The sequence below is a fragment of the Eriocheir sinensis genome, chromosome 19 (genome assembly GCF_024679095.1).
Source record: "Eriocheir sinensis breed Jianghai 21 chromosome 19, ASM2467909v1, whole genome shotgun sequence".
Lineage (NCBI taxonomy): Eukaryota > Metazoa > Arthropoda > Malacostraca > Decapoda > Varunidae > Eriocheir > Eriocheir sinensis.
The window spans coordinates 11,286,491-11,301,328 of NC_066527.1; the positions used below are offsets into that span (position 1 = coordinate 11,286,491).

The following is a 14,838-nucleotide window of genomic DNA, read 5'->3' on the forward strand; positions in this document are numbered from 1 at the left end:
CTTGATAAACTTTAACACAAGTATGTGCAGTAAATTACATCACTGAAATAGAGCAAAACAAAATATGCAACTGAAGTGAAAAGCAAGTCAAAACAAAGTCAGGTGCATGCAAGATTAAAACTGAAAAATAAATAAAACAGTGAGACATACATATAAAAGAAAAAACATTTAATAAAAAAGGAAAAAAACAAACAACAAAAAAACAAGTATAAACTGCATAATAAAACTATTCAAAATAACATAAAGAAGATTAAGATTCCAGACACAGAGTGATGGAGGTAAGGGAGAGGCTGTACAATCTGAAGAATCCCACGAAAATCATTCATCAAATGCAGAAAAATTAATCTATGACAAGAGAGTGACGTCACTGGAGATCTCATTCCCTGAATCTCAGCAAGCGATTTGACACTGAAGGGAAGCTAAAACTGGATGTTCACTTGTTTGTGATCCATGATCTGCATCTATGTCTGTGCCTGTGTCAGTGTAAAAGTGAACAATCTCACACACACACACACACACACACACACACACACACACACACACATATGCATGTAAAGATTGCTCTTTACTCAAAAAAGTCCAAAGCAGAAGCTCCCTTGATGTGTGCACTGCTGCTCTAATGACAGGGTTACACAAACAAATTTTCTGGCATCATTTGGTATTACAAGTACAAGCATCTACCGTTGTTACTTTGCACTTATTTTGTCTTATGGTGATATTTACTTTACTACAGTGACAGGAATTACTTACAAAGGTGAATATCACTGTAGGACTAAGGGGATGCATTAATAGACTTTATACAATAACCTAAAGGTGCTCAAACTCGTAAAAAATACCCAATGATGCCAGAAGTTGTATCATGTGGCACTGCCTCGAGAGCAGCATTAGGCACCACCTAACTGAACCATGCCACTCCTTGGGATGCGAGCTGTTCATCTGGTAGTCAATTTGTCTCATGGAAGAGGCAAATGTATCAGGTTTGCTTTAGTATAATCTAATGTTTGTTTACTGGCAGGCATTTTTTGTTGTTGGTTATCTTGGAATTGTTAGGACAGTTTCAGAATTTCAGAAAATTCAGTGGCAATAATGATGTCCATCAATTTGTACACACTTCTAATTAGCTGTGACATCAGGAATAATCCTACTCTGGAAATTTCAAATGAGGTATAAAAATAAAGTCTCATAAACACAACATTTTCAATATGAAGTTTGACATAATTTAAATATCTCAACTCAATTTTCAAGGTGATTTCTTTTCTGATGTGACCACCTACTGAGGGGTGCATACATATTGGCAGACACTCAAAATTTCACAATTATATATCCTTGCTAGTTCTCTTCCTTTTTCCACTTTGCCCAATCAGTGAATGATGAGTCGCACTTATTGCCTAGGCTTTGTAACTTCCTCCTTCATTCTATTGTATATATGAATGCTTTTGTTTGCTACTAAGGCTTTGTAACTTCTCCTTCCTTCCTTCTGTTATATAGAGTAGTTGGATATATCAATGCTGTTACTTGTTACTAATGTGTATGCATGAGTGATACAGAGTTACTCATACCTTAGGATAGTACGCATTTAGAGGATAGAATTCCCCACCCCATCCCCTCGCCCTAGAGAAGTTGCTATGATTCCCAAAAAGGACTGTATGAACTCAGTATTATTCATGCATGTACAGTAGTTGCCAATTAGTCACCCCAAGTATACAGTTAAAGGCACATGACAACACCTGCAATACCCACCTGCCTCTAGCACCATCAACATACCTACACCTCATGACTAGACAACATCAGGCAACACTTCACCTATTGGTCACATGGCTTTTCTTAAAGTACAGGATTCACTTCAAGAGCAAAACAAAAAAAATTAAAATGTGCTCAACTCACTACTTTATAGAAAAGGAAATGGAGGAAGAAGTCACAAGAAATTGATCAAATTAGGTTAAGAGTTGTCTTGATGCTCTCCTCTCCCCTTACAGGTGAATATCAAAGGTGAAGCTGCTATGTGTGCTGGTCAGAAGGTGAATTGCCATCTATGCTAACCTCTTAAACTTGATACAAGTAAAGATGCATTAAGACATAACTAACTAACATTCTAATTCTGTTCAAAGAGGCATTTTTTTCTTTATCCGCTTTTTGCTTCAAATGCAAACAGACAGTTGTTACATTGCTTTTCAGCACTATCTAATTTCCTATTGCAAAACAGATGGAAAGGTTAGACAGATGAGAGAAAGGGTGGCAAGAAGGAAGTGAAGGGGATGGAGGGGGCAGTAAACATCAGGAGGCCGCAGTAGAGAGGGAGCTGGAGGCAGGGATGGGAGAAGGGAAGGGTAAGGGAGTGAAGGAAAGGAGAGGGAAGGGAAATTGAAGGGAAGGAAAGGGAAGGAAAGGGAAGAGGGAGCAAGCAGGAGAAAGGTGTGACATGGAAAGGAAAGGAGAATGGGAGGAGTCACCAAACTCAGTGGAAGTAAAAAAGGTTTCATAGTTAATCTGAGTAAGTTGCAGAACCCAAAACCCATCCTTGGAGATCCTAAACTTTTTCTTAGCCTTTTTTGTTTTCTTCTTTGCTCTGCAATTATTTTGGTTTCCTTATCCTGTGGCAGTCTTGAGCTGACAGAGATGGAAAATGAAAGTAGGGAAAGAGTGAAAGAGGGGGAGGGAAGTGGGAAAGGGAAGGAGGGGATAGTAAAAAAAAGGAGGGTATTTTAGCACAATATAAAGGGTTTACGGGAGAAAGATGCACAATAGGGAACAGGTGTTCATGCTTACTACCAGCACTATGTACTCATATGTATACTATAGTCAGTGGTGGGCACCGCTAACCGAAAAGTTAGCTTCGCTAACTTGTAATCCGCTAAGTTAAATTTTAGCTTCACTTACGCTAAACTGATAAACTGATAAAGAAATTAGTGAAAGCTAACACTAACCACTATCCACTAACTTTTTTGTGTATGGATTTAGCTTCGGTTTAGTATTTTGGCTCTAAAACTTTTAAAACAGACCTAGTGACCTGAAATTTCAATATGTTGTAGCTTAGACATAGAGCTTTCCAGAAAGGTATAGCATGTCAAAATCAGATGATGATCAAATTGGGTGGGATGCACTGGGTGTGTCCTCTTGACATGTGACTTCATGTCGTCTGTCCGTTAATGAAGGTCCTCTTGGGGTGGCACATGACGCACCAGAAGTGCAAGACATTGGCGTTCATCATATCTCTTTATTTAAGGACAAAGTACTTTTCCAGGTGGGGCAACAGGTTTTGGAACTTCTGGGACTCCTGGCTATCAGCATGAGTGTCCTCCGCCTCACCCACAGTTGCTGCCGGCTCCTGAACAGCGTCAACATCCTCAGGCGGAACAAAAACATTCTCATTCGGGTCACCTTCCATGACATTGATAACGATAAACAAGGCGACAATAATGAACACGACGACTACACGGTGACAACGGCGCAGCTGAACTGAACAAAGAGGCCAACAAGCAACAACTAAAAGAAAAGAGAAAAAAGCCTCCAGTTTATCCTAAATCCATATATTTTACCCAAGATTTCCCGCAAATTTACGCATTTTATACATTTTTTCATAACTCTTTTATTTTTATTATTTTAAGTTTACTTCTTGTCAGGTGAAAAATGTCAAATTTTTGTTATTCAATCCCGAGTTCAAAGAGTTAGAAATGGAAGATGCATTACCCTAAAATGCGCAAAAGTTTCCCTAATAATTGTCCAATTACAGGTAACTCTCGATTTACGCGAGTTTGGTTTACGCCTTTTTGAAATAACGCGGGGTCCAAAATCCAAATAAATGTTTAATTTACACGTTTTTTTATCACTTATACGCAATATTTTACGGAGTGACCACCAGATGTCTCACGCAACTGGACTCACACGGCGCCGCGGCCACACAGCTGAGCTCAGTTTTTCCCGCGTGCCACTTGAACAACAATACAGTACCCATGCTACTCAACAACAACACCCTCACTGCTGTGCTACCACGAGGGGAAGGGCAGCCAGAGGAGAAACCACGAGAGGGAGAGGAGTCAAAGTGATACAGTAGGCAATAAAGGTACAAACCTACCTCTTGTTGGATTTACATTGTTTTTGATTTATGCCACCTCTTTAAGGACACAATACTCATGTAAATCGAGAGTTACCTGTACCCTACTTTAAGGCATAATTTACCCAAAAGTGGAAGCCTGGAATTATTGCGCCATGTGGCTCAACTGGTGCTGTGTCTGCCCACGACGGACAAGAACAAACCAGTGTGAATTTTTAGCGGACTTAAGTTAGCGGAGGAGGAACTTCATTTAGCGGAAGCTAATTGGTCCACTAGCTGTTCCCAAAGTTAGCGAAAATGCTAAACAGCTAACGAAAAAGTTAGCATCGCTAATAAGCGGTTAGAGGATTAACAGAACTGTGCCCACCACTGGCTATAGTCACCATTACAACCATATTACTAAGGGTACCATCACCATCACCAGCACTATTACTTCATGATATAATGTATCCACCATTACCACCATAATCAACACCATCATACCAATAGGAATATTATGATTAATGCCACCACCACCAGAACCACCATCACTACTTCACTTTCCCTCCTCGACCACCACTGTGTGTCTGCCAAACAAGCCTGACACCTTTCTGTCAACTTGTCAAGGAATACACACACACAATAGTATTTATGGCATAAATGTATAAAAAATGTGTTGAAAATTTACTATGAATATTAGTGTGAAAGTCAATCCAGTGTAAAAGTCAACTGAAGGAAATTATTTAACCCTCTGGGAAGGTAGTATTCATGTAAACGTTGACCCCCAAACTTAACCTTCGGAAAATCATCAAACCATTGACGTTTACATGAAAATGTAATAGTATAGCCATGGAATGGGAAGCAACTTGCACTGATGTGATGAAATGGTTTCTTTCACCTCAACACCTTGTCTTGTTTTCATGACACTTGTGAAACACTTCGTCGTTGAAAGGCTCCACTCACTACCCTGGACAAACATTTACTCATGAAATATGTACAGCAGGATCTCGCCATAAAATAAAACAAAGTTGCATGCGAATGCCTTGGTGCTCACCTTCGTCACATTGCCGCTTGAACCTGTGGTGGGTAAGAATCCACTACTTCAGGCAAAGGAAACATCCAGGTTACCACAGTTTACCTTCCCCAGATTTCACTATGTGCATATTTATCAATCTCTCCAAAAGGACGGATGAACAGCTGAATTACATAGAATTACATAGATAGCCAGACCACACAGGCCCAAAGGCCCAAACTAGGTGGTCTGTCCTAAACCTAAGTGACAGTTGTTATGCGGCCACCATGACGTTGAAACTGACCTAGTGAACATCGAGATGGAGGAGATAGCGGTCAAGATTATTCTTAAATGATGCACTCGAGTTACACTGTACCACTGATGGTGGTAATCTGTTCCAATCTCGAACGATAGCATTAGTGAAGAAGAATTTTGTGCAATCTGAGTGAACTTGCCTATGTTTGAGTTTAGCGCAATTATTTCTCGTTCGCGTCGAATCATCCATCACAAACAGCTTGGTCGGATCCACGTTGGTAAAACCGTTAAGTATTTTAAAGCACTCGATCAGTTTTCCTCTTAAGCAGCATTTTTCAAGAGAAAACAGGTTTAGATGTGACAGCCTTTCCTTGTAGGGTTTGTTTCGTAATGAAAGAATCATCTTGGTTGCTCTAAAGGACTTTTAAATTAATATTTTCAACAACAGCTGCTGGTTAGAATACCTATGGTACCTGGTTTCTCCAACATTTAGATTCTTTTAAAAACACATTTGGCTTGAACGAAGTGTCTAGGTGCATCTATCACAGTCTTTGTTTGCCGTCACCTTGATGATATTATAATTAGTATTTTCAAACAATAGAAGAAAATAGAAAATAGTTAATGATATTATAATTATTATTTTCAAACAATAGAAGAAATTAGAAAATAGAGAATATGTCACTTAAGCAAATCCATCCATCATGTGGGATGGAAGCAGATGTGCATTTACATTACTGGCAAAGAGACAATGCTCATGCTACATCAGTAATTAGAAAGAATACAACTCTCCATCTCTACTGAAATTTTCTTTCTTTCCAAAATGATAGCATGTATTTCTTCCTATTTCATAAGTGAACTGGTAAAATGTCCACTGGTGCACCCTGGTGTGATTCTGTGCCATTACAACCAAGGCTGATGATCCTTGTGTCTTGATGAGCCAGAGCTAAAGCTTTGTCTTAGGTCTCTAACTTTTTCATAGGAGGTAAATTTCCACAATTTTGAGAATAAAAATCAAATCAGGATAAGACGACCTATTTGACACATGATATTTCGAGTTTAAAGCAGAAAGTACAGAGGAAATTCTGAATATCTCAAAATAAGACAGGTCCATGGGGTTTTGATGTGTGCTGATTAAATTTCTAGAAAGTTTCTGATAGTGGGGCTAAGCATCATCTGACTTGTGAATGGGTGGCACGCTGGCTAAGTGACTGTGGTAACATCATGAAGGGTTGGCAACATCATGAAGGTTTCCAAAACTTGGGTGTCTTTCTGCCGCTATAATCTCCTTGCAATATCATCGCAACCTCTTTTGTGGAATAGGTGATAGCATCTCCTTGGTGCAGTGGTTAGTGTCCCTGACTATGAATCTATGGACCTGGGTTCAAATCCCAGCTTGGGTAATCAGCGTGAAACCCACCTAATTCTTCATCCTTCCTTTTGGGATGGTCGATACATGGGTACTTGGGGAGAAAAGTTGGAAAGTATTGTTTAGTCGGAGCAACGTCTGTGGTCATATGCCGGAGAGACAGAAGGGGAAGGAATTATAGGAGAATTGAACAGATCCCAGGAGACAGGACACAACCCCTGATTAACACCTGGTACCCATTCACTGCTGGGTGGACAGGGGCGTAGGGTATCGGAAAAGCCGCCCAAATTTTTCCACTCCGCCCAAGAATCGAACCCGGGCTCTCTCGGTTGTGAGTTGAGTGTGTTAACCACTGCACCACGAAGCCCCTTACTTGGGGAGACCTGGGGAAGGTAAACTGTGGTAAGCCGGATGTTACACTGGTTAAGTGTCAAGTTAGCGGTTCTCTCCCATCACAGGCTTAAAGGGCCAACGGGACGAAGACGAGTACCTCCACCATACACAGCTATGGCGTATGCTCCCAACTTTACCTTTATTTTTTATATTTCATACTCATCTGAGTTTATAAATGATTGTTATTGTTTCAGCAAAATAAGTAGTGTTAGAAGAGCTTCAATAGGTGGAATGGGTGAAAGTCATGGGGCCACAGTACCAACAAACCCTTAATATATGTAATGTAATTTAAAGGAAATGTTTTGTACAATAATAACAGCATTTTCCAGGCACCAATTAGTGTTATTGGCAAGATCCTATTGTACTGAACTAATAAAGATATTCTGCATATGTTTTGGAAAATAAGATGAAACAGACAGGACAAAGACCATTAAATTACATTTCAAAGTTTCTATGACAAATGATATAGAAAAAAAAAAAGGTTCTATGACAAATGATATAGAAAAAAATAAAAAATACTAGAAGGAAGGCCTAAACTTACATAAAACATCACATCACAATGTTATGTTAATGACGGCCAGTATTGATTTTGAGGGAGGGCTGAAGTCCAATGACTTGGTTAGTGCACTGAACTTTGGACAGTTATGCAATTCGGGATCACTTACAAATTCTACCCAAATCCCTCTTAATTAAACCATGTAATATTTTTAGAAGAGACTCATCTCTAAAACTTTCTCCATCCCATCTCAATGCCTTGCCTTGTTATTTCCAGGACCAGAGACACACTTCATTCCCCCCTGAAAGAATCAAGTCACGTTCTCACACAGTCACTTTAGTCATCCCTTGTTTCGGGGTTTAATTATTTGCAATTTTGCACTTTCATGGACTGTCCTGGCAAAAAAGAATTCTGCAGAGCTGTTAAATAATAAACACACTGCAGAAAGATTTGATTTATGCAGGCAAACTGTAGGCAACCATTACTGGATGCCATTTATGTGCGAGAGCATACGCCTTGAGCACATCTCAGTCTCACCCAGCAACATCTTGTGAATGCATATTATCATTCATAATATACTGTACTGCTCTTTAAAATGTCTAGTTGATAATGAATATTATCAATGGTTATGTTTTAGGCTATTATTGGGTAGGCAGGGCCTAAGGAAGGAAGACAGCACTCATATGTCGATTTTGCACTTTCGTGGGGGACTCACAAACAATATAACCCCAAACTAAATGAGGGATAACTGTACATGGACTCAACCTCAGCAATACCACAGACAGAGACCTCTGAAGAAATATAAGGAGCCCATAACCTCATCATCCTCACACAACGACACAGCCAAGAGATTAAACAAATCATCCAGTGATTCTGGATCGTAACTGGCAAGAAGAAATAATCTTCCGGCGAGAAGAGATGATCTTACACCCATAAGTTACTCTCTCTGAAACAACACACCAGTATAGTTTTACTCCATCAGCCATAGAACTGAATGGATATACCACTTATATAGGACCTGTGATGACCAGTATTTATATCGATCCAATTTCAATAACCCCTTCAGGCAAAAAGCTAAGTGGGTACAAGACTTAAATGAGAAGACCTGCAAAAACTGGCAAGAAAATAGATCATTGTACGTCATACTTCTCTGAAACAGCATAGCAATCCAGTTTTCTTCCTTTAGACAAAGAGTTAAAAGGGAAAACAGAGACTTTTAAGAAACCTGTGATGACTAGCATGAGTACCAATCCAGTTTTGTTCATTCAGACAGAGCTAAATGGGTACAAGCTTACATGAGAAGACCTGCAGCAATTGGCAAGGGAAGGAATCACAGTTCGTGCCCTTTATGTGAGTGTCAAGGAATGGCAACATGACATCACAGAGCAAGCCTCACACCAGCCAGGGAAAGATTACAGACTCATCACAACAACTTAGTGTCCACAACACAGACCACATCAACAACCTAAAGGGAGTTTTAAGGGACCAGGGCACTAGGACCAAAGGGCTCAGGGTAGTAGTGGTTAGGGAGGGATGGCAGGGAGCGAAGGAAGGGTGGGAACGGGAGTGCATGACTGCTATTTATGACAGATCTGAGAAGGGGAGGAGGAAGGGGAATACAGGCACCATCTTCCACCTTACTCACAAGTGATTACTGGTGGTGACGGCGTGGAAGTTACTGCAACGAGAGGCAAAAGGCTTGTCAGCCAGTCGTTAACTCCCACCACACAGCAGTATATAGTGCTTCGTTTTTGTTTACAAGCCACATGTATCTCAACAATTTTTCTCTCTCTCTCTCTCTCTCTGACACACACACACACACACACACACACACACACACTCCTCCAGATCAGGTAACATTCATGCCGGGCCCCACTAGCCTGTGCTGTATTCAAGGGTTCACTGAAGCACACACAGACTACTTACCCATACAGCCTTGGGTCCTCCAGGTAATCCCTATGCGGCATGGAGAGGGAAAAGGCTTGTGAAAACTGAGAGTTCTTACACACACACACACACACACACACACCGACTCCCCCCTCCATACACACGCAGACGCACACATTCATTCACACGTGCACATGAAGCGAGTCATTTCGTGATCAAGGTGCACCAGTAATTCTGTTCTGAAGTTCTTCATCTAAACAAAGAAAGTGTTCAGTTAAAAAGAAAAGAAAATTGTTACAAAAACCTAAGTTTATATACAATCTAGTTCCTCGGTTGCCAAAATAGATGACTTTTTATTATTTTTACTAAAAAACAGAAAAGACCAGAAAACTGACAAAAAAACAACAAAGGAAACACAACAAAAGAAAAAAAAGACAAAGACATAATAAACAGATTGAAGGAATGCCCGAATTGAAGACAAAAGTAGGAAAGAAAGGAGTTAAAGAAAGTAGGGCAATTACGTGGATTACATAAAAAAAAAAAAAAAAAAAATCTGTAGCAGAAAAATGAGGACAGCCACAGAAACCTTTAACTCTTAAAGAGAGACAGGGGCAGAAGAATGCAGACGGAACACAAGTACTATAGAACAGATGACAGAGGTAAACAAACATAATAGAAAGGGCAGAGAGGAATGGAAAGATAAGATGAGAAGAAAAGAACCCTAGGATCACAAGGCTGCAAGTTCCACTACCACCATTATGCACATTGTGCCACCAGCAGGTTTCTTCAAGTGTCTTTTATCTTGTGGAGGTGTTGTGAGCTTGAGACAATAATGTCATCTAACAAGGTAAAAAGCTAAATTACAAACAAGACTCTTGGAACACTGAGACGAGCCATGCTTCAACACTGGTTTGCTTTCTTTTCAACAAAATTGGCACTTAAAGAAGCCTTGTGATTCTTAAAAGCTCAGGTAAGGAACACAGACCGAAGTAGACAGAGAGATTGAAGAGAAATGGAACACATTGAAAATATAAATGTTATGCAACAGATAAAAAAGGAGAGAAAAACTTATTTACTAATGCAAAATGTTTGAAAAGATTCCGAGGGCCAATTTCTGAGGGTTGATATTTATGTGAATATACTTTTTAGGCAAATACTGTAGTACTACAGTGGCCTCAAGTCCAACAAGTGTTTGTCCAGGGCGTTTCATTGCCAATGTGACATTTTTTAGATTTTTTAATTTATTATTTTAACAAGTTCAAAATGGTCCAATGCCCAACAAACCCCGGCCAACAAGTGGCAAAAAATCTGCAGAGATTTCTGTAACGTGAGGAAAAATTGTCCATGGTGCAGTGCACTTGTCACTCTCAGCCCAGGAAATATGGAGCTTGATGCCAGCTAGTGATATGAGTGGAGGCAGTCAAGTGATGCACAAAGCTGCATTTTTTGCCTAGATCTGTGTTGCTTGGGTAGACCAGTTTGCCCGCCCCCACGCCATATAAGCGTAAGGATTTTTACTGTATTTTTAAGGTATACTCGACCCTCAATTTCCCGGACTAATATGGAGAGTACCTGTCTGGGAGCCACAAAACTCTGGGAATCAGAAAGCGCTACAGTCCAGGAAATGGCCCTTTCATAGACGTTTACAATACTCAGTCTAGCAATTGACAATATTCAATACCTGCCTTGGATTTTTACCACACTGCCCAGCACAAGCTTCTTTCCATAGATATCAGGAAATAAGAATATTAAATGGATCATAAAAATTATCATAACTACAAGTAGCTGCTCAGCTGCTAATTGTAAACAAGCAGACAAGAATGTATATCACAAGAAGAAGCTTACTAAACCTGTTGTGGACATTTATTGAAGACACAGACAAACTAAAAGAAAGAGTGAATTACCAATAAACAAATAGCAAATATATTAAAGAAATTCAGCAAAACTCAGTGCAAGAATTCTAAGCTTATTGAATTAATAATCCAGTTGTGGAGACAGCATGACCATCAGTGCCCCCATGATAACATGAAGTCATCTAGTGGGTGTTGTAAATGTGGACTTGGCTAGGCCAGACTTAGCTGAACCACAGATTTTTTATCTGGATTCCATTTCAATTCCCGGACTTGACCAGACATATGTCTGACAATTTTGTTCTGGAAATTTGATATCCGAAAAATTGAGGGTCGAGTGTATTTTTCAGAACTTCTCTGACAAAATCAATTTTTCCCATTGTGATGCAATCTCTGTCCATTTCAGCATTGGACGTAAGGCCACTGTACTACTTCTATTATTATGTTCACTACTATACAGGCTATATTAGTACTGTTTTTCTCTGGGATTAAATTCATTTCTCAATCAAAATCAACCCCTTAACTCTTGAAGGGTGTTCCATTGAAGGGGGAATAACTTTTACCAGAATATATACAAGTAGCTAAGTGTGACAGAAACAAAAAAATAAATAAGATTTTATATTATTCATTGGTGATTAGTAGTATGTATATTGTAACCAAGAGCAGTGCAGCTTCAAGAATCATACTGTTAAATGTTAGTCCAGATAGATACGACTGCATAGGAAATATTGTGTATATTTTCCGATTTGTACATGTCAATTCAAATAGTACTTATATGAGGAAAGATAACAAGTCTGGGAAACACACACACACACACACACACACACACACAAACACACACACACACACAAACACACACACACACACACACACACACACACTTAGTAAAAAGTTATGAATTGAAATCAAATTATTATTTCCACTTAACTCCTCCCAGGATGAGTATATGAGTCATGTCACATCAGTGGAGGAAGAGCACATGAATCTAAAGATACAAGAACATCAACAACAACAACAATAACACCAACAATAATGATGGCAACAGCAGCAGCAGCAACAACAATAACAAGAGCAACAACAACAACAGTAACAACAAGCTACCAAAACAGTGAACTGAATGAGGGAAATAATGTAATAAGTGACACTTAGAAAAACTGTGAGACGAGAGAAAAAATGAAAGAATCTAAGAAACAAAAAACAAGATACCAAAATCATAAGAGAAAACTTAAACACAATATGGTGCAGCATCTGGACACCTTGTGAACGAGAGATAATTTGCCTGCACAGAGTCACCGTTGTGAGGAAAAATTTGAGAGCATCAAGCAACAATAATGGACATAAAGTTAAGACGTGGCAGTCAACTGGTGGTGGCGCCGGTGGTGGTGGTGGTAGTAGTAGTAGTAGTGGTGGTGGTGGTGGTGGTGGTGGTGGTAAGGGTGGTGGTGGTGGTAAGGGTGGTGGTGGTCAGGGTGACAAAGGGTGGAAAAGGTGCAGGAAAGGAAAAACGTTACTATATCATTCATTTTCCACGTCATATCCTTTTCTTTCTTTTTTTTCTTTTTTTTGTCTGTGTGTGTGTGTGTGTGTGTGTGTGTGTGTGTGTGTGTGTGTGTGTGTGTGTGTAATTGACCTACTTGGATCTTCATGGGCAGAGCTACAAGGTCATGTGCCATAGGTCTGAAGGCCTATGGTTTTCACACGTGGGTAATTTGTCTTCAGTGGTGCCAGAACACCAAATCCAGGAATGTGAAACAACCCACAACTGATACCCGAAACCCATTTACTGCTGGGTGGACAGGGCCACAGATGTAAGGAGGCTGCCCATCCATCTCCCCTCTGCCTGGGAATCGAACTCAGGATCTCTCGGTTTTGAACCGAGTGTGGTAACTACTGCACTTCAGAGCACAGTATCATACACACACACACACACACATGCACACACAAACAGACAGACACACACACACACACACACACACACACACAAAGATCTTTCACCTGAGCTCCAACCTCATTCAAGAAAGGTAATGGCTGGCAAAAGCGAGTCAAGTGTGTAATCAGACCATGGTGAATTACATATACACATTCATGCACACCTGGGATGTGGGATAAAGGCCCAGACTGACACCCAGTACCTGCTCACTGCTGAGTTGTCATGAAAGGAGAAAGCCCATCTGTCTCCACCACTTCACCCAGGAATCAAACCTGTGACTCTTTGATGTGAGTCAAGCACGGTGACCACTGCACTGCAAAGCTCTGTGTGTGTGTGTGTGTGTGTGTGTGTGTGTGTGTGTGTGTGTGTGTGCTCTTACCAACTTTTTCTTACCAATTTGCAGTTTTACAGGACTGGTTCAAGCTTGTAATGTCCTGCATTTTACCACATTTCTTATCAAATAAATTTCCAACCTGATAAATTTTCCACACAAAATTTCATAAATTGATTAAGCATTCCATTCATCAATTGCTCTTTTTTTTTTTTTTTTTTTGGTGTGTGTGTGTGTGTGTGTGTGTGTGTGTGTGTGTGTGTGTATGCAGTTGTGAAATGAAAAACCACAGAGTGTGTGTGCATTTGTGCAATTGAAAACCCAATGTTTGTGAGCATTTGTGAAATCATGTTTGCTGTTCACAAATAGTTTATAAACACACAAAAATATACACAGATGTAGGATAAATCAAGCCTGGCTCAGCTTCAACACCCACCTGTCTGGATGAAGAAACAAAAGCATCACATATACTTGTGTAGGAGTAAATGTTCCCGTCACTGATTTTCATTACATCAAATTTATGGGGATTGTCTTTCACATGGATACTTCTCTTTCTAGAGTACTACTACTACTACTACTACTACTACTACTACTACTACTACTACTACTACTACTACTACTACTACTACTACTACTACTACTCCTACTACTACTACTACTACTACCAGCACTACCACTACCATCACCACTACCACCACAACCACTATCACTACCACAATCACAACCACCACCACCACCATCACAACCACCACCACCACCACCACCACCATCACCATCACCACAACCACCATGTGCACCACCACCACCACCACCACCACCACCACCACCACCATCACCATCACCACAACCACCATGTGCACCACCACCACCACCACCACCACCATCACCACCACCACCACCATCACCACAACCACCATGTGCACCACCACCACCACCACCACCACCACCACCACCACCACCATCACCACAACCACCATGTGCACCACCACCACCACCATCACCACCACCACCACCACCACCATCACCACAACCACCATGTGCACCACCACCACCACCACTACCACTATCACAACCATCACCACTTACTACTACTACTACTACTACTACTACTACTACTACTGCTAATAATAATAATAATAATAATAATAATAATAATAATAATAATAATAATAATAATAATAATAATAATAATAATAATAATAATAATAATAATATGACTACTACTACTACAACTACTGTTACTACTACTATTACTACTACTACTACTACTACTACTACTGCTGCTGCA

At 40.1% G+C, this 14,838-nt stretch overlaps 1 protein-coding gene across 29 annotated transcripts in view; it reads right to left on the reverse strand.

The window, feature by feature from the left end:
- Positions 1-14,838, reverse strand: part of LOC127000684 (glucose transporter type 1-like) — a 227,840-nt gene that overhangs the window by 15,619 nt on the left and 197,383 nt on the right. For 19 of the 29 annotated variants that reach the window (XM_050864688.1, XM_050864662.1, XM_050864659.1 and 16 more), the window contains 2 exons: positions 9,479-9,516; positions 9,198-9,230 (listed from right to left, as the gene is read on the reverse strand). The exons of 5 other annotated variants lie outside the window; for them this stretch is intronic. In XM_050864688.1, the coding sequence (XP_050720645.1) occupies positions 9,198-9,230; positions 9,479-9,516 (71 nt within the window). The remainder of the gene's footprint in view (positions 1-9,197; positions 9,231-9,478; positions 9,517-14,838) is intronic. 5 more of the 29 variants (XM_050864661.1, XM_050864681.1, XM_050864670.1 and 2 more) reach the window with 3 other exon arrangements.